This window comes from Scyliorhinus canicula, chromosome 29 (genome assembly GCF_902713615.1).
Source record: "Scyliorhinus canicula chromosome 29, sScyCan1.1, whole genome shotgun sequence".
Classification (NCBI taxonomy): Eukaryota; Metazoa; Chordata; class Chondrichthyes; order Carcharhiniformes; family Scyliorhinidae; genus Scyliorhinus; species Scyliorhinus canicula.
The window spans coordinates 4,162,520-4,181,219 of NC_052174.1; the positions used below are offsets into that span (position 1 = coordinate 4,162,520).

Below are 18,700 nucleotides of genomic sequence, written 5' to 3' on the forward strand. Positions count from 1 at the left end.
GGAAGGGGCAAGGCACAAAGGCTCTGACTGCACGGAGCTTTCCACGGAGATCGCTCAGTTTAATCACTGCGCCACACGCCGCCCCAGCTGGCCTCAATTCCCTTGCCTGCATTAAGTCCTCAGCACGTCTCAAAGAACAAAGAAAATTACAGCACAGGAACAGGCCCTTCGGCCCTCCCAGCCTGCGCCGATCCAGATCCTTTATAGAACAGTACAGCACAGAACAGGCCCTTCGGCCCTCGATGTTGTGCCGAGCAATGATCACCCTACTTAAACCCACGTAACCCGTATACCCGTAACCCAACAATCCCCCATTAACCTTACACTACGGGCAATTTAGCATGGCCAATCCACCTGACCCGCACATCTTTGGACTGTGGGAGGAAACCGGAGCACCCGGAGGAAACCCACGCACACACAGGGAGGACGTGCAGACTCCACACAGACAGTAACCCAGCCGGGAATCGAACCTGGGATCCTGGAGCTGTGAAGCATTGATGCTAACCACCATGCTACCGTGAGGCCCCTGAAATGAAAATCGCTTATTGTCACGAGTTGGCTTCAATGAAGTTACTGTGAAAAGCCCCTAGTTGCCACATTCCGGCGCCTGTCCGGGGAGGCTGGTACGGGAATCGAACCGTGCTGCTGGCCTGCTTGGTCTGCTTTAAAAGCCAGCGATTTAGCCTGGTGAGCTAAACCAGCCCCGTTAATTTATCTAAACCTGTTGCCTATTTTCCAAGGTCTACTTCTCTCTGTTCCCCACCCGTTCATATATCTGTCCAGATGCATCTTAAATGATGCTATCGTACCCGCCTCTACCACCTCCACTGGTAAAACATTCCAGGCACCGACCACCCTCTGCGTAAAAAAAATTTCCACGCACATCTCCCTTAAACTTTTCCCCTCTGTCATGAACTCCAATTTGCTTTATTGGTCAATTGGAGTATGAGCTCCCTCAATGATAGCTCATTGAGGGGGCCCATATAATCACCTGTGTAGGCTTTGTGAGCAGTCTTAAGTTGACTGGACTGCTAGCAGCACTGTTTGTAGCTGCTCCTGTAATATCGTTATTGTAAATAAATATTAGTGTGGTGACTGAACTCCTGCCTCCCGTGGATTACTACACCCTCTCACCTTGAAATCGTGACCCCCTTGTAACTGACACCCCCAATCTTGGAAAAAGCTTGTTGCTATCCACTCTGTCCATACCTCTCATAATTTTGTAGACCTCAATCAGGTCTCCCCTCAACCTCCGTCTTTCCAATGAAAGCAATCCTAATCTACTCAACCTTTCTTCATAGCTAGCACCCTCCATACCAGGCAACATCCTGGTGAACCTCCTCTGCACCCTCTCCAAAGCATCCACATCCTTCCGATAATGTGGCGACCAGATCTGCACGCAGTATTCCAAATGTGGCCTAACCAAAGTCCGATACAACTGTAACATGACCTGCCAACTCTTGTACTCAATATCCCTTCCGATGAAGGCAAGCATGCTGTATGCCTTCTTGACCACTCTATCGACCTGCGTTGCCACCTTCAGGGTACAATGGACCTGAACTCCCAGTTCTCTCTCTACATCAATTTTCCCCAGGACTCTTCCATTGACCACATAGTCTGCTCTTGAGTTAGATCTTCCAAAATGCATCACCTTGCATTTGCCTGGATTGAACTCCATCTGATATTTCTCTGCCCAACTCTCCAATCTATCTATATTTTGCTGTATTCTCTGACAGTCTGCCTCGCTATCTGCAACTCCACCAATCTTAGTATCATCTGCAAACTTGCTCATCAGACCACCTATACCTTCGTCCAGATATGTATATCACAAACAACAGTGATCCGAGCACGGATCCCTGTGGAACACCACTAGTCACCCTTCTCCATTTTGAGACTCTCCCTTCCACCACTACTCTCTGTCTCCTGTTGCCCAGCCAGTTCTTTATCCATCTAGTTAGTACACCCTGAACCCCATACGACTTCACTTTTTCCATCAACCTGCCATGGGGAACTTTAGCAAATGCTTTACTGAAGTCCATGTATATGACATCTACAGCCCTTCCCTCATTAATTAACTTTGTCACTTCCTCAAAGAGTTCTATTAGGTTTGTAAGACATGACCTTCCCTGCACAGAACCATGCTGCCTATCACTGATAAAGTCAATTTTTTTCCAAATGTGAATAGATCCTATCCCTCAGTATCTTCTCCAACAGTTTGCCTACCACTGACGTCAAGCTCACAGGTCTATAATTCCCTGGATTATCCCTTCTACCTTTCTTAAACAAAGGGTAATATTAGCAATTCTCCAGTCCTCCGGGACCTCACCCGTGCTCAAGCATGCTGCAAAGATATCTGTTAAGGCCCCAGCTATTTCGTCCCTCGCTTCCCTCAGTAACCTGGGATAGATCCCATCCAGTCCTGGGGACTTGTCCACCTTAATGCCTTTTAGAATACCCAAAACCTCACCCTTCCTTATGCCGACATGACCTAGAGTATTTAAACATCCATCCCTAGCCTCAACATCCATCATGTCCCTCTCCTTTGTGAATACCGATGCAAAGTACTCATTAAGAAGCTCACTCATTTCCTCTGACTCCACGCATAAATTCCCTCTTTTGTCTTTGAGTGGGCCAATCCTTTCTCTAGTTACCCTCTTGCTCTTTATAAACGAATAAAAGGCTTTGGGATTTTCCTTAACCCTGTTAGCCAAAGATATTTCATAACCCCTTTTAGCCCTCTTTATTGCGCGTTTGAGATTTGTCCTACTTTCCCGATATTCCTCCAAAGCTTCATCAGTTGTGAGTCGCCTCGATCTTACGTATACTTCCTTTTTCATCTTAGCTAGTCTCACAATTCCACCCGTCATCCATGGTTCCCTAATCTTGCCATTTCTATCTCTCATTTTCACAGGAACATGTCTGTCCTGCACACTAATCAACCTTTCCTTAAAAGACTCCCACATTTCAAATGTGGATTTACCCTTAAACAGTTGCTCCCAATCCACATTCCCGAGCTCCTGCCGAACTTTGTTATAGTTGGCCTTTCCCCAGTTTAGCACTCTTCCTTAAGGACCACTCTCGCCTTTGTCCATGAGTAATCTGAAATTTATGGAATTGTGATCGCTATTCCCAAAGTAATCGCCGACTGAAACGTCAACCACCTGGCCGGGATCATTCCCCAATACCAGGTCCAGTATGGCCCCTTCCCGAGTTGGACTATTTACATACTGCTCTAAAAAACTCTCCTGGATGCTCCTTACAAATTCTGCTCCATCTACGCCTCCAACACTACACGAGTCCCATTCAATGTTGGGGAAGTTAAAATCCTCCATCACAACCACCCTATTGCTCCTACATTGTTCTATAATCTGTCTACATATTTGTACCTCTACTTCACGCTCGCTTTTGGGAGGCCTATAGTAAAGTCCCAACAATGTTACTGCACCCTTCCTATTTCTTAGCTCTATCCATATTGCCTCAGTGCTCGAATCCTCCATCGTGCACTCCTTAATCACAGCTGTGATATCATCTCTGACCAGTAATGCACTCCTCCACCCCTTTTACATCCCTCTCTATCCCTCCTGAAGCATCTATACCCTGGGATATTTAGTTGCCAATCTTGCCCATCCCTCAACCAAGTCTCAGTAATACCAATAACATCATATTCCCAGGTACTAATCCAAGCCCTAAATTCATCTGACTTACCTGCTACACTTCTTTCATTAAAACAAATGCACCTCAGACCACCTGTCCCTTTGCAATCATCATCTCTTCCCTGTCTACTCTTCCCCTTCGTCACATTGAGTTTATTATCCAGTACCTTACTGGCTTTAGTTGTTGCTTCTTTACTGACCTCTAACTTCCTAATCTGGTTCCCACCCCCTGCCACATTAGTTGAAACCCTCCCCAACAGTGTTACCAAAAGCACCCCCTAGGACATTGGTTCCAGTCCTGTCCAGGTGTAGACCATCCGGTTTGTAATGGTCCCACCGCCCCCAGAACCGGTTCCAATGTCCCAAAAATCTGAACCCCTCCCTCCTGCACCATCTCTCAAGCCACGTATTCATTCTGACTATTCTTAAATTTCTACTCTGACTGTTTTGTGGCACTGGTAGCAATCCTGAGATTACTACCTTTGAGGTCCTGCTTTTTAAACTTATCTCCTAACTCCCTAAATTCTGATTGTAGGACCTTAGCTCACCAGGCTAAATCGCTGGCTTTTAAAGCAGACCAAGCAGGCCAGCAGCACGGTTCGATTCCCGTACCAGCCTCCCCGGACAGGTGCCGGAATGTGGCGACTAGGGGCTTTTCACAGTAACTTTATTGAAGCCTACTCGTGACAATAAGCGATTTTCATTCATTTCATTCCGTTTTTTACCTATATCGTTGGTGCCTATATGCACCACGACAACTGGCTGTTCACCCTCCCCCTTCAGTATGTCCTGCAGCCGATCGGCGACATCCCTGACACGTGCACCCGGGAGGCAACATACCATTCGGGAGTCTTGTTACCGACCACAGAAACGCCTGTCTACTCCCCTTACGATTGAATCCCATGACTATAGCCCTGCCAGTCTTTTTACCGCCCTTCTGTGCAGCAGAGCCAGCCATGGTGCCATGAGCCTGGCTACTACTGCCTTCCCCTGGTGAGTCACCCCAACAGTATCCAAAATGGTATACCTGTTTTGTAGGGAGATGACCGCAGGGGACACCTGCACTGCCTTCCTGCTCTTTCTTTGCCTTTTGGTCACCCATTCCCTGTCTCCCTCACCAATCCTAATCTGCGGTGTGACCAGCTCACTGAACGTGCTATCCACGACCTCCTCAGCATCGCGGATGCTCCAAAGTGAGTCCATTCGCAGCTCCAGAGCCTTCATGCGGTCTAACAGGAGCTGCAGCTGGACACACTTCCCGCTCATGAAGGAGTCAGGGGCATCGGCCACGTCCCTGAACTCCCACATTGAGCACGAGGAGCATGACACGGGTCTGGGATCTCCTGCCATTTTTACCCTTTACTTTAACTGACTACAAATATAATCTCCCTAAGAGGTTCAGCCCTCTGCAGTTAATTACAGCACACGAGGTGTTAAAACCGAAAGAAATGGGGCATTCATCAGCTCAGCACAATGCACTGAGCAATTAAAGCAATCCCTAAATGTAATAAGCACCCCGCAGAGTATTGCTGCACCTGCATCATGTTCCCTAGCTTCATTGGACAAGTGTATCTGCACAAAGACAATGTGAAGTTCAGCTGGAGGGGAGGAGGGCAGTGGATAAAAACCTCAACTAACAGTGCAGTTGAGTGTTTTCCATTTTTAAAGCAAGCAACAAGAGTTTTCAGGCCTGGTGGGAAATGTAGCACACGTTCCGAGCCGGAGCTCCTGGTGCAGTAACTAAGGCAGTGCAGAAGAGCGGGTTGTGGGCGAGTCTTTAACCCGGGGCCCTGAATCCCCTCTCAGGGGGGAGGTAAAACATTCCCTTGGTGCCATTCTAAACAAGAGGTGCAGGGAGCTCTCCCCCGGGCCCCGGTAAAGCATTAACCCTCAACCAACTCACAAGAAAGAAAGATCTGGCTGGCTGTGACCACATCGCTGCCGGCGGGCCTTCGCTGTGAACGGGCTGACTACATGACAGCAATGACCAGCCCTCAAGAGTACTTTGCGGACTGGAATGTGCCTCGACACGTTCCTGAGCGTGTGGAAGGCACCACTGAAATGCATGGCTGGAATTCTTAGAACGGTTGAAGAAATAACTGGACACTGGAATGTGCAAAATGGTCTCCCTCGTCTCCAATAATCCTGTGATAACGACCGTCGGGTCTGCCCCTGCAAGATGCCCCGTGCTGGAAATCTGACACATGGTGAATAGGAGAGGGTTGTAGTTTGACTGGGAGTGACCTGCGTCATTTTATTATGAATTTAAAATAAACAGGTGAGGAATATTGCTTGTGACCATCAGGTGGGGTGCATCTTTCAGACTGAACTTAGCAAAACCCATCGTAGGCTAACTCCAACTCTTTTAGTGTTCGTACTGGATTTCTCCTCGAAATCGTACCTCGCAACGTCAGCACTTTTGCTGCAGTGCTTTGCCTGGCTTTCAATAGGCGACTCTTGACTCAGTCCCCCTCCTGCTCAGATGATCATACTGCAGGGTGATCTTTAGAAGAATAGAATCCCTACAGTGCACAAGGAGGCCACTCGGCCCATCAAGTCTGCACCGACCCTCGGAAAAAGCGCCCTACCGAGGCTCGCTCCCCGCCTAACCGGCACACCTTTGGATTGTGGGAGAGAAACCGCAGCACCCAGAGGGAACCCACGCAGACACGGGGAAAGTGCAAACTCCACACAGACAGTGACCCAAGGTTGGAATCGAACCCGGACCCTGGTGCGGTGAGGCAACAGTGCTAACCACTGTGCCACCGTGCGGCACAGACTGCGTCCAGATCACACAGGTGTAGGAGCAACAGCTGCAACACTTTTATTGCACCAGACTGTAGAAGGGAAAGAGGCTTCACATTGCTGAGCAATCTGAATCAAGGTTGGGAAATCACAGTGAAACCTGGCACAAGCTCACATTGCAATGGCAACATCACTTTACATGGCGACCTAACTCTTCAAACACTAAATCTGAATGTAATTAAACTCAAACACACGAGAGCAGAAACCAGCTGGAGAATCAGCAGCTCTCCGTCAACCCCAGGAGTGATGCTCATTACTGGGGGCTGAATTACACCAGTCATCACCAAATTGGAAGATGTTTCAGGCTGAAGTGAGTGAATCAGCCAATCTTAGTCCATCACCCGTACAGATTTGATAATCGGGTGGGAGGAGTCTGCCATGAAGCAGGGGAATGGGACTGCTGCTGGGCCGCGTTCTGTACTCAGCCTCCACGCAAATCCCCTTAAATCCCTCCAGTATGTTGTTTCTGAATTGATTCCAGAGTTTTCAGCTCCACTCTTCTATTTGGAAGCGCATTTCTAGATGTGAATCACAGTCATGAAGGCCCTTCCTCTGGCACAGTCATCTCCTCCCCCTGTTAAACCAGTGCCTCCTTGCATGGAAGCAAAATACTGCGGATGCTGGGAATGAGAAATTAAAACAAAAAGTGCTTCAGCCGATCTGGCATTATCTGGGGGAAGGGCAATTATGATGCCATTAGACATGATTTAGGATGTGTAGGTTGGAGAAGTAGGCTGCAAGGGTTGGGCACACTGGATATGTGGAGCTTGTTCAAGGAACAGCTATTGCATGTTCTTGATAAGTACGTACCAGTCAGGCAGGGAGGAAGGGGTCGAGTGAGGGAACCGCGGTTTACCAAAGAAGTGGAATCTCTTGTTAAGAGGAAGAAGGAGGCCTATGTGAAGATGAGGCGTGAAGTTTCAGTTAGGGCACTTGATAGTTACAAGGAAGCGAGGAAGGATCTAAAGAGAGAGCTAAGACGAGCAAGGAGGGGACATGAGAAGTCTTTGGCAGGTAGGATCAAGGAAAACCCAAAAGCTTTCTATAGGTATGTCAGGAATAAAAGAATGACTAGGGTAAGAGTAGGGCCAGTCAAGGACAGTGGTGGGAAGTTGTGTGTGGATGCTGAGGAGATAAGTGAGATACTAAATGAATACTTTTCGTCAGTATTCACTCAGGAAAAAGATAATGTTGTGGAGGAGAATGCTGAGACCCAGGCTATTAGAATAGATGGCATTGAGGTGCGTAGGGAAGAAGTGTTGGCAATTCTGGACAAGGTGAAAATAGGTAAGTCCCCGGGGCCTGATGGGATTTATCCTAGGATTCTCTGGTAAGCCAGGGAAGAGATTGTTGAGCCTTTGGCTTTGATTTTTAGGTCATCATTGGCTACAGGAATAGTGCCAGAGGACTGGAGGATAGCAAATGTGGTTCCTTTGTTCAAGAAGGGGAGTAGAGATAACCCCGGTAACTATAGGCCAGTGAGCCTCACGTCTGTTGTGGGTAAAGTCTTGGAGAGGATTATAAGAGATACGATTAATAATCATCTAGATAGTAATAATATGATTAGGGATAGTCAGCATGGTTTTGTGAAGGGTAGGTCATGCCTCACAGACCTTATCGAGTTCTTTGAGAAGGTGACTGAACAGGTAGACGAGGGTAGAGCAGTTGATGTGGTGTATATGGATTTCAGTAAAGCGTTTGATAAGGTTCCCCACGGTCGTCTATTGCAGAAAATACGGAGGCTGGGGATTGAGGGTGATTTAGAGATGTGGATCAGAAATTGGCTAGTTGAAAGAAGACAGGTGGTTGATGGGAAATGTTCAGAATGGAGTTCAGTTACGAGTGGCGTAGCACAAGGATCTGTTCTGGGGCCGTTGCTGTTTGTCATTTTTATAAATGACCTAGAGGAGGGCACAGAAAGTTGGGTGAGTAAATTTGCAGACGACACTAAAGTCGGTGGAGTTGTAGACAGTGTGGAAGGATGTTGCAGGTTACAGAGGGACATAGATAAGCTGCAGAGCTGGGCTGAGAGGTGGCAAATGGAGTTTAATGTAGAGAAGTGTGAGGTGATTCACTTTGGAAAGAATAACAGGAATGCGGAATATTTGGCTAATGGTAAAATTCTTAGCAGTGTGGATGAGCAGAGGGATCTCGGTGTCCATGTACATAGATCCCTGAAAGTTGCCACCCAGGTTGATAGGGTTGTGAAGAAGGCCTATGGTGTGTTGGCCTTTATTGGTAGAGGGATTGAGTTCCGGAACCATGAGGTCATGTTGCAGCTGTACAAAACTCTGGTACGGCCGCATTTGGAGTATTGCGTACAGTTCTGGTCGCCTCATTATAGGAAGGACGTGGAAGCTTTGGAACGGGTGCAGAGGAGATTTACCAGGATGTTGCCTGGTATGGAGGGAAAATCTTATGAGGAAAGGCTGATGGACTTGAGGTTGTTTTCGTTAGAGAGAAGAAGGTTAAGAGGTGACTTAATAGAGGCATACAAAATGATCAGAGGGTTAGATAGGGTGGACGGTGAGAGCCTTCTCCCGCGGATGGAGGTGGCTAGCACGAGGGGACATAGCCTAAATTGAGGGGTAATAGATATAGGACAGAGGTCAGAGGTAGGTTTTTTACGCAGAGTGGTGAGGCCGTGGAATGCCCTACCTGCAACAGTAGTGCACTCGCCAACATTGAGGGCATTTAAAAGTTTATTGGATAAGCATATGGATGATAATGGCATAGTGTAGGTTAGATGGCCTTAAGTTTTTGACTTCCCATGTCGGTGCAACATCGTGGGCCGAAGGGCCTGTACTGCACTGTATCGTCCTATGTTCTATCAGTGGAGAGAGATACAAAGTTATTATCGAGCCCAATGACTTGTTCTGAAGTCTGACTCCTTGTTTCAGCTTGAAGTCATTACTGGATTAAGTTATCGGCACTATTAAATCTTGTTATAACACTGTGCCTTCACCATTACATCTTAAGTTGACGTATCTGCAAAAACCATTCGAAATGGACAACCTCTGCGTTGCAAGGGATCGACTGCAAAGGGAGACCTGCACAATGCCAAAAGGCACATTAATCAAATAACATTTTAGATACTGACCCCACAGGGCAGCACAGAGTATTTCAGAATTAAAACGCTTCTTGTATTTGCGGATTTCTGGCGTATCGCTGTGTGGTCGTGTGTTAGCTGGATTGACGTTCACCACTGAGCACTTCCTGTCCTCGTATTTCAGCTGGTTTAAACGGCTCACCTCACCGATACTTAAACCTAGGAGTAGGAGACAAAATGCCAGTCAGCCATCACAGCCAATTGTAGAATGAACGTCGCTAATCCCCATCCTGCCCTAAATCCTCCGCTCCTCCTCCCTGGCCTGCACTAGATTGACATTCTCCAATGAGATGAATGAGGACCTTGTCAATGACTCTTCCTGCTGCTCATTGGAGAGGAACTGGAGGAAGTCAGTGTTCACCAGGCTGGTTATACGGACAGTGGGATCAGGAACCCGCAGGTGAGGAGATTTTCAGGCATCACCATTGCCTCAACAAGAGTCAATGGGCTCAATCCTGCGGCTACACGGAGGCTCCCTGCGGCGCAGCACGGCCGATAAAAGCTGGAATACCTCGCTCCCGGGATCCACCCGGCTCGCAACATGTCACGCGATGCAACGCGTTCTCGCGAGGCTGTGCGATGTAAATCTGGCCTATTGTGGGCGGAATAACTTTTTGGCAGATCTGCACATTAAAGTGAGACTAACTGCCTGGTTCTAATGTGCGGGTTCCCGAGGATTTGGGATTGATCCCCTTGACCTCAGAGACCTCTGGCGAACCCCGTTCAGCACTGGTCCCCGCCAGACAGAATGACACCTGTGGTGGTCTCCCAGGGGATCGGAGGCCCCCAGCTGCACCCACTTTGGGCAGGGTGTTGCCCTAACAGTGCTGGTGCCATCTGGGCACCCTGTCAGTAGCACCCGGGCACCTTGGGAGTGGCATGTGGGCACCCTGGACGTGCTAGCCTGGCACCTTGGCACTGCCAAGGTGCCCGGGTGGCATTGCCAGCTCACATGGGCACTGCCAGACAGGTCGACAATGCCAAGGTGCCAAGCTGGCACTTTTTTTCACATGCTCAATCGGGCGTGGGTGTTGGGGGAGGTGCGAGAGGGCTGGGGGACCCGTCCATAGTGCATTCAGGCCAGGGGGTGGGATCAGGGATCGCTTTGGGGGCCTCAGAGATCGGGGCGCCGCCAATCTCTCGCCACACTGGGCAGCAGAGCTCCCCACTGTACAAACCGGGACTGTGTGGGACCTCGGCCCTGAGTTCCCCATTCAGGCCCCTTATACAAGGCGAGTCGCATTGACGTGTTTGTCGGCACTGCGAGGGTCGGGCAACACGCGGCTAAACGTGCTCGCTGGCCGACTTTGTTCCCTTTTGGGAGAATCGCGCCCAAAGGCTTCAGGTGGAGGAGGAAATTGGACAGAAAAATATTCTTGAATAAGACTGCAAGCAAGGTGACCCATGTACAAGACATTAGCCGGGGCTACCTGAAGCACAAGAAATTTCAATTCCTTAAGTGAAGGCCTCTCTTACTCGCATGGAATAGGACCCACGCGTGCCTCAAATCCCCCCAACATAATGACCAACACTGACTGTATGACCATATATGGTCACCTTTCCACTGTAACGCTCCCTGATTCTAAACTATGACTAACTGAGTGATCAGGCTTCCCACTGAACCTGGTATTAATTATGCTGCATCAACCACAACATGCATTGGATCAACATTAGACAGGCGCAGTTTACAAGGACGGAACACAAGAATCTGAATTACTCAGAGAACCACATCAGCAAATTTATAAACTCATCAAAACTCATGATGTGTTGCAATTACGGTGCAATATGTACTGGACTCTGGAGTTCATTTCCAGTTACTCACCAGTGATCCACTGCAGATTAAAGTGCTGTTCATACTGCAGGGTAAGGTGATCATGATGTGGGACTTAATGAGCAACTTTGAGCAGTGCCAGTTTTAGCTCCGGCCACAGGGAGAGTGGAATAGGGCAGGAACGGGGCAAAGCGAGCAGGGGACATGCAGTCAGTCTCTCAAAGCTGCAACATTTGGGAACAATGAGTGATCACTTCATTGAAAGGTCCAATCACCGCCACCCCCTTTAATCTCATCTATATCAGAATAGTGTCTCTTTGGGGCGGCACGGTGGCGCAGTGGGTTAGCGCTGCTGCTTCACGGCGCCGAGGTCCCAGGTTCGATCCCGGTCCAGGGTTGCTGTGCGTGTGGAGTTTACAAATTCTCCCCGTGTCTGCATGGGTTTCGCCCCCACACCCCAAAAATGTGCCGGGTGCATGGATTAACCACGCTAAATTGCCCTTTAATTGGGAAAAAAAAGAATTGGGTACTCTAAATTTATTTGTGTCTCTTTGAATTTGTTTATTGCCACGTGTACCGAGGTACAGTGAAATGTATTTTTCTGTGAGCAGCTCAAACAGATCATTGCGAAAATTAAATTTAAAAAAAATACGTAATAGGGCAACAGAAGGTCCACAATGTAGAAACATAGACGCTGGCATCGGATGAAGCATACAGGAGTGCAGTATTAATCAGGTCAGTCCATAAGAGGGTCGTTTAGGAGTTTGCTAACAGCGGGGAAGAAGCTGCTTTCGAACAGTTTACAAACGGGACAAGATGTCTAACTCAGGCACTTGAGAGCGAACAGACTCAAAAACAGCTTCTTCCCCGCTGTTACCAGACTCCAAAATGACCCTCTTATGGACTGAACTCATCTATTCACACATCTTCTCGACTGAGTAGTACTGCACTCCTGCAAGTGTCTCCCGATGCCGGTGTTTATGCATTTACATTGTGTATTTAATGTTTGCCCGATCATGTATTTTCTGTTCATGTACGGAATGATCTGTCTGAGCTGCTCGCAGAACAATACTTTTCACCGCACCTCGGTACACGTGACAATGAATAAAATCCAATTCAATTTCCGATGATGCAAACGTATTCTACCGACTGAATATCAGGTGGGAATTCTAACGAAGATCCGACAGAAACACAGTTTCAGTCCTTCAGGACGAAAAAATTAGAGGCTCAAGATGTGTACTGAGCTTTGTGACCTTCAGATAAAATGACTGTTCAATGTCCAGTCACCCGACGCCTAGCCCAGCTCCCTACCAGTCAGTGCTCAGTGACTGAGCATTCGTGGCTGGCCGGTTAACCATGGAATTTACAGACGGGACAAGGACCAAGCGGCCCGCGCAGCTTGCTAATCCATTCCTGTACTTTGCACTGACAGAGGTTTGGGAGCAGCAGCGAGGTGGCAGATCATCACCGAGATGGATGTGCGAGCAGAGAATCAACAAGCATTGCTTTCCTCTTCACCTCACTGGTGGGATTCATCGTGCTTGGAAGCTTTTATCTCAAACACAAACTTACCAAAAAATAATAAGATTTGTGCCCAGGTTAGGTGGGATTATGTGGATAGGGTGGGGTGGGTGGAGGAATGCACCCAGGTAGAGTGCATATTCGGAGGGTCGGTGTCGACTCGATGGTCTGAATGGTCTCCTCTGCACTGTAGGGTAGTATGGTAAAGTGCACAGAACTGCCTACAGTGCAGAAGGAAGAGATTTGGCCCATCGAGTCTGCACCGGCATGCTGAAAGAGCACCCTACCTAGGCCCTCTCCCCGTAACCCCACCTAACCTGCACTTCTTTGGACACTAAGGAGGAATTTATCACGGCCAATCTTCCTAACCTGCACGTCTTTGGACTGTGGGAGGAAACTGGAGCACCCGGAGGAAACCCACAGACACAAGGGAGAACGTGTAGACTCTACACAGACAATGACCTGACGCCGGATATGAACCCCGGTCCCTGGCGCCGTGAGGCAGCAGTGCTAACCCACTGTGCAATGCCAAAGGCCACCTCTGCTTATCCATTACCCTTCCGCAGCGACGCAGCGAATCTACCAACACCCGCAATTTTGAAATTCACGTCACTTGTTTTCAAATCTCTCGACCGCCCGGCACCTCCCTATCAATGGCCCCCACCAGCCTGACAACACTGACGCGCCTGTGCTCTTCCAATTTGGGCCGCATACACATCCCCCAGCATCCTTTGCCCTAGTGGCCATGCCTAAGCTTCCCAATCTCCACCTCTCCCCCCTCCCCAACCCGCCCTCCTACAAAGTACTCCTTCAAACCTTTCTCATTGACCATGCATTTGGTCACTGGTCGTAGTATCTCATGTGACTTGGTGTCAAATGTTTTGTGATGACCTTCCTGTGAATCACTTCACCACATTTCACTGTATCAAACGGGGCTGAATGTGAGAATTGAGACATTTCGACAGAGTGCAGAGATTATTCGTGAAGACAAAGTACGAGCAGCGGCGGGAGACCGTGCAGCTCCAATATCCTCTGGGATGGGAAACACCAGCTTCAGCTGAGTTATGGTGTCTCAGTACTCACCACTAATCTGTATCGTTTCCCCGCCAGCGTCCATCTGGTACATTCCAAGATCAACAAAGGTGGTAAAAGAGGACTTGCCAGGCGACTTCACAAGGCCTCTCGATTGAAACTGTAATGACAAGGCACATTATTGTCCAAAACTGGCTACAGTAGCATTCAAATCACAGGAACGTAGAATCATTAAATCCCTACAATGGAGGCCATTCGGCCCATCGAGTCTGCACTAGGAAAGAGCACCCTAGCCAGGCCCACGCCCTATTCCCTAACCCAGTCTAATCTTTTGGACACGAAGGGGCAATTCAGCATGGCCAATGCACCTAACCGGCACATCTCTAGACTGCGGGAGGAAACCGGAGCTCCCGGAGGAAACCCACGCAGACATGGGGAGAACGTGCAGACTCCACACAGACAGTCACCTGAGGCTGGAAGTGAACCTGGGTCCCTCGCGCTGTGAGGCAGCAGTGCTAACCACCGTATTAAGATGCTCCTGAACAACAGAGGAGGTGATTCGACCCAGCATGTCAGTGCTAAGTCCCTGTCCCACTCACCTGCTCTTTCTCAGGGTCGGACAAATGCAACAACTTTGGATAATATATCCGAACCGCCATTTGAAAACTACTCCCGGTGATGGCCCTATCTTTACACTACAGACACATGCAGAGCCCCACCACCTCTGCAAGTTCCCCTCCAAGCCACTTGCCACCCCAACTTGGAAATATGTCGGCCGTTCCTTCACTGTCGCTGGGGCAAAATCCTGGAACTCCCTCCCTAACAGCACAGTGGGTGTGCCTACACCACACGGACTGCAGCGGGTTCAAGGAGGCGGCTCATCACCACCTCAAGGGGCAATTAGGGATGGGCAATAAATGCGGGGCCCAGCCAGAGACACCCACAACCCGTGAAAGAACAACGGAAATCAATACAAGTTTTAAAAAAGGTTAAGAAATATGCAAAATCATACAACTGTTGAAAGTGCCTCAGCGAGGGGTAACTGGTAGGATTAATGGAAACTATTTCCAGTGGCTGGAGAATTTTGCATTGGGGGTGGGTGGGGGACAGTCATGGCCTAATTAATAGGCAGGCCTTTCTGAGGTGAAGTTAGGAATCACTTTTGCGCTTAATAATAATAATCTTTATTGTCACAAGTAGGCTTGCATTAACCCTGCAATGAAGTTACTGTGAAAAGCCCCTAGTCGCCACACTCCGGTGCCTGTTCGGGTACACAGAGGGAGAATTCAGAATGTCCAATTCACCTAACAGCACGTCTTTCGGGACATTTGGGAGGAAACCGGAGCACCCGGAGGAAACCCACGCACGCACGGAGAGGACGTGCAGACTCCGCACAGACAGTGACCCAAGCCGGGAATCGAACCTGGGACCCTGGTGCTGTGAAGCAACTGTGCTAACCACTATGCTACCATGCCGCTTAAAAGGATTGAAGATTGCAAATTTTCCACAAACAGAAATTAATACTAGGTATTGTAAATCTGAGTTTATCATTAAGTGCAGTATGAAGGGATATGGGGTAAGGAAATGGGAATTCAGACGCAAATCAGCCATGATTGCATCAAATAGCAGAACACGGTTGAGGGGTTAAATGGTCTCTTCCTTTATTGAGCATTGTTAACGCGAGTGGGAATGAGCTACGCTGCACAAGATCACTGTGCAAATCCACACGTCTGATCCCGCGCTTGAAACACATCGCCTGCTTTCGAAAGCACGGAGTCAAAGTTCAAATAAAATCCAATGGCAAGAAAGGTGGCAGCTGTTTCATTGGGAACGACTGGAGGACAGGTTGGACTGATCTCCCGAGTCGGGCGCCAGATAAAAGCCCACAAAATATTTTAGCCGAGAGTGTTAGCTCCGGGCTAAAACTTCTCATCGGGTCACTGGTTCTGATCTCTGGAACGGACATAATCATCGGCCCTCGGCTCGGAAGGCCGTCAATCCCAGAACGTTACGGTGATTAAATCTATCACCATTTCACCAAATAAGCCTTTTGCGCACTAGACAACGCAGCAAGGGAAGCAGCTGATCCAAGAGAAGGTATCACTGCATAAATGTAGGGCAACAGATGGATGGCACAGAGAGAGCGAGACAAGCAGTGCTTCCAATCGACGGCACGTGACCATTTGATGCTTTTACCTATATTTTAGTGCTGGTTACAGAAGCTGGTTTCGCAGTACTGGGACATGAACGTGGAGCAGCGACACGTTGAGCCTCATTTTGGGTTCACAATCTTCCCTCGAACCCCGGACTCCAGAGAAGGAAGCATCATTGTCACAACACTCAAATGAATTACATTTCTCCAATTCTGATGTGTTCAGTATCCGCAGTTCAGGAAAGTGCGGAATAAGCAGCAGCTGATTTAATCCTGGCCCTTATTCCAGAACAAAAGCGGCTTCCAGATTCGGCAATGTTTGCAGAAGCCTGCATGGCTTCTTTACTGTGCAGTCCACTGCTTTCCTGGATTCAAACAGGAAACTTCCAGGCTGTGTTGGGATAGTGAGCAGCGGGGCGTTATTGAGACGTGCGTCTCACCACCTCTGAACTATTAGGAGTTTGTTTCTCTGACCTTTGCAGGTGTGCAGACCACGGAATCATAGAGCACAGAAGGAAGCCATTTGGCCCACTGTTCTGATACTGGCTCTTTGATGGAGCGTACAATTGTTTCCACATCAAGTACTCGCCCAAACCTCTCTTGCAAATTCCTATTGAATCGGTTCCCACTGCCTTTTCAGGGGGCTTATTTCAGTTTGTAACAACTTGCAGCAGAAAGACATTTCTAGTCAGTCTCTCGCTGATGCTTTTGCGAATCACATCAAGTCCGTGCTCTTGCATCAACCCTCTCCCGACTGCAAACAGTCCCTCCTCATTTACTCAATAATCAAAACTTTCAAATTTGAAAAACTCCATGGTAATCTCTCCGTCAACCTTTTCCGTTCGGAGGCGCAAGAAAGAGGCTTTGAGGCCGCCATGTGATCAACTCTTAATGCCATCGGAAGCAGCCCTATCAGCCCTTCAGCTATAACCGATTGTTTCAGGAATGCAACGAGGGGGCAAGGCAGTCAATGGGGCTTTGCCAGCACGGCCCATCTTTAGGGAATGCACCAACAACGAACTGGCCATTGGCATTCACCTGCCTCTGATCAAGGTGTGAGGGAGGGTTACTGAAGGCTGCAGGACGTCCTCCAAGAAGAGTCCGGAAGAGGACAAGAGAGACGTGGAAGGAGAAGGAGAGGGAGGCCACATGCGCGCACATGGTGCGCATTCCAACAGAATACATTTGCACAGGCCACAAAGAGGTTCTGATATTCTCAGATCTGTACACGGAACACAGCCTGGGCCAAAATCAGATTGCAGCGTTGCTCACCTCGGCTGTATTATCGTCTTGCTGAGAGTTAGGTCCTTTGGGATCAGTGGGGGAATGACTCTGCCGTACCAAATCGGGCAGGTTAACGTGACTTGTGAAACCATTGCTGTCCGGAAGATGGACCCCCCGCTCCTCCTCAGGCGTCTGCGGGGAAAAAAAGAGACAAAAACTACGCGTCAGACATAGCTGCTTGCAACCCCGACGCCTCCACGTAAACTAGTCGTTTTCAGCAAAATGTTGCATGAAAATCATTCCCCAACAAAGTGTAAGGAAGCAACATTTTTACATTTTTTTCCCACCACATTTGCCGACTCCGGTTTAGCTCAGTGGGCTAGGCGGCTGGTTTGCGATGAGGAGCGAGGCCAGCAGCGCGGGTTCAATTCCCCGTACCGGCTGAGGTTATTCACGAAGGATCCCCCCCCTTCTCAATCCCCTTGCCTGAGGTGTGGTGACCCTCAGGTTAAATCACCACCAATCAGGGTGGCACAGTGGTTAGCACTGCAGCCTCGCGGTGCTGAGGTCCCAGGTTCGATCTCGGCTCTGGGTCTCTGTCCGTGTGGAGTTTGCACATTCTCCCCGTGTTTGCGTGGGTTTCTTCCCCACAACACAAAGATGTGCAGGTTAGGTGGATTAGCCACGCTAAATTGCCCCTTAATTGGAAAAAAAAATCAATCGGGTACACTAAATTTATAAAATAAAAAAATCACCACCAGTCAGCTCTCCCCCCTCAACGGGGAAAAGCAGCCTATAGTCACCTGGGACTGTGGCGACTTTATTCCAATTGCTAAAATGTGAGGGAAAGAGTGTCAAGTTAAAAATGATTTGCAGTAACCACAGTTGATCGTTTTGCAGGAATAGACTGAGGACGAAGCCACTTACATCATGAATGCAAAGAGTGGGCAATTCCACTGCTACACTCAATTTAATTTTGATCAATCATTCATCCTTTAACAATTTTCTTTTTTGTTATTCGCTCATGGAAGGTGGGCTTAGTTGGCACGGCAACATTTCCTGTCCATCCCTAATTGACCAGGAGACGTTGTAGATAGCCACATTTATAATGGAAAACAATTTCAAGTTGTCACACTTTAATTACACTTGCCTGTCACGGTGGGCGATATCAAATTGATGAACACTTTCCACAATCGAGACAGATGTAGAAGCTCATCATGGCAACATCGGATCACAGACAGGCTTCAGGGACTGAAATATGATCCAATTTTTCCACCCTCTAACTCCCACTTCACCTGAAGACCATACAGTGCAGACGTTGTAGAATGAATTTGAATCAGCACAGTGCTGGCTGAAGGGTTTATTTCCCGTGGCTCTGCCCGCAGCTTGCTCGCCATTTGAGGAGGCAGAGAGCAGTGGCATAGTGGCATTGT

At 48.6% G+C, this 18,700-nt stretch overlaps 1 protein-coding gene across 1 annotated transcript in view; it reads right to left on the minus strand.

Annotated features, from left to right (window-relative positions):
- The window catches only part of LOC119958374 (misshapen-like kinase 1), a 189,500-nt gene that overhangs the window by 13,949 nt on the left and 156,851 nt on the right, over window positions 1-18,700 (minus strand). Inside the window, exons 21-23 of the mRNA XM_038786859.1 lie at window positions 17,316-17,459; window positions 13,943-14,051; window positions 9,559-9,726 (exon numbers count right to left, since the gene is read on the minus strand). Coding sequence (XP_038642787.1) covers window positions 9,559-9,726; window positions 13,943-14,051; window positions 17,316-17,459 — 421 coding nt within the window. The remainder of the gene's footprint in view (window positions 1-9,558; window positions 9,727-13,942; window positions 14,052-17,315; window positions 17,460-18,700) is intronic.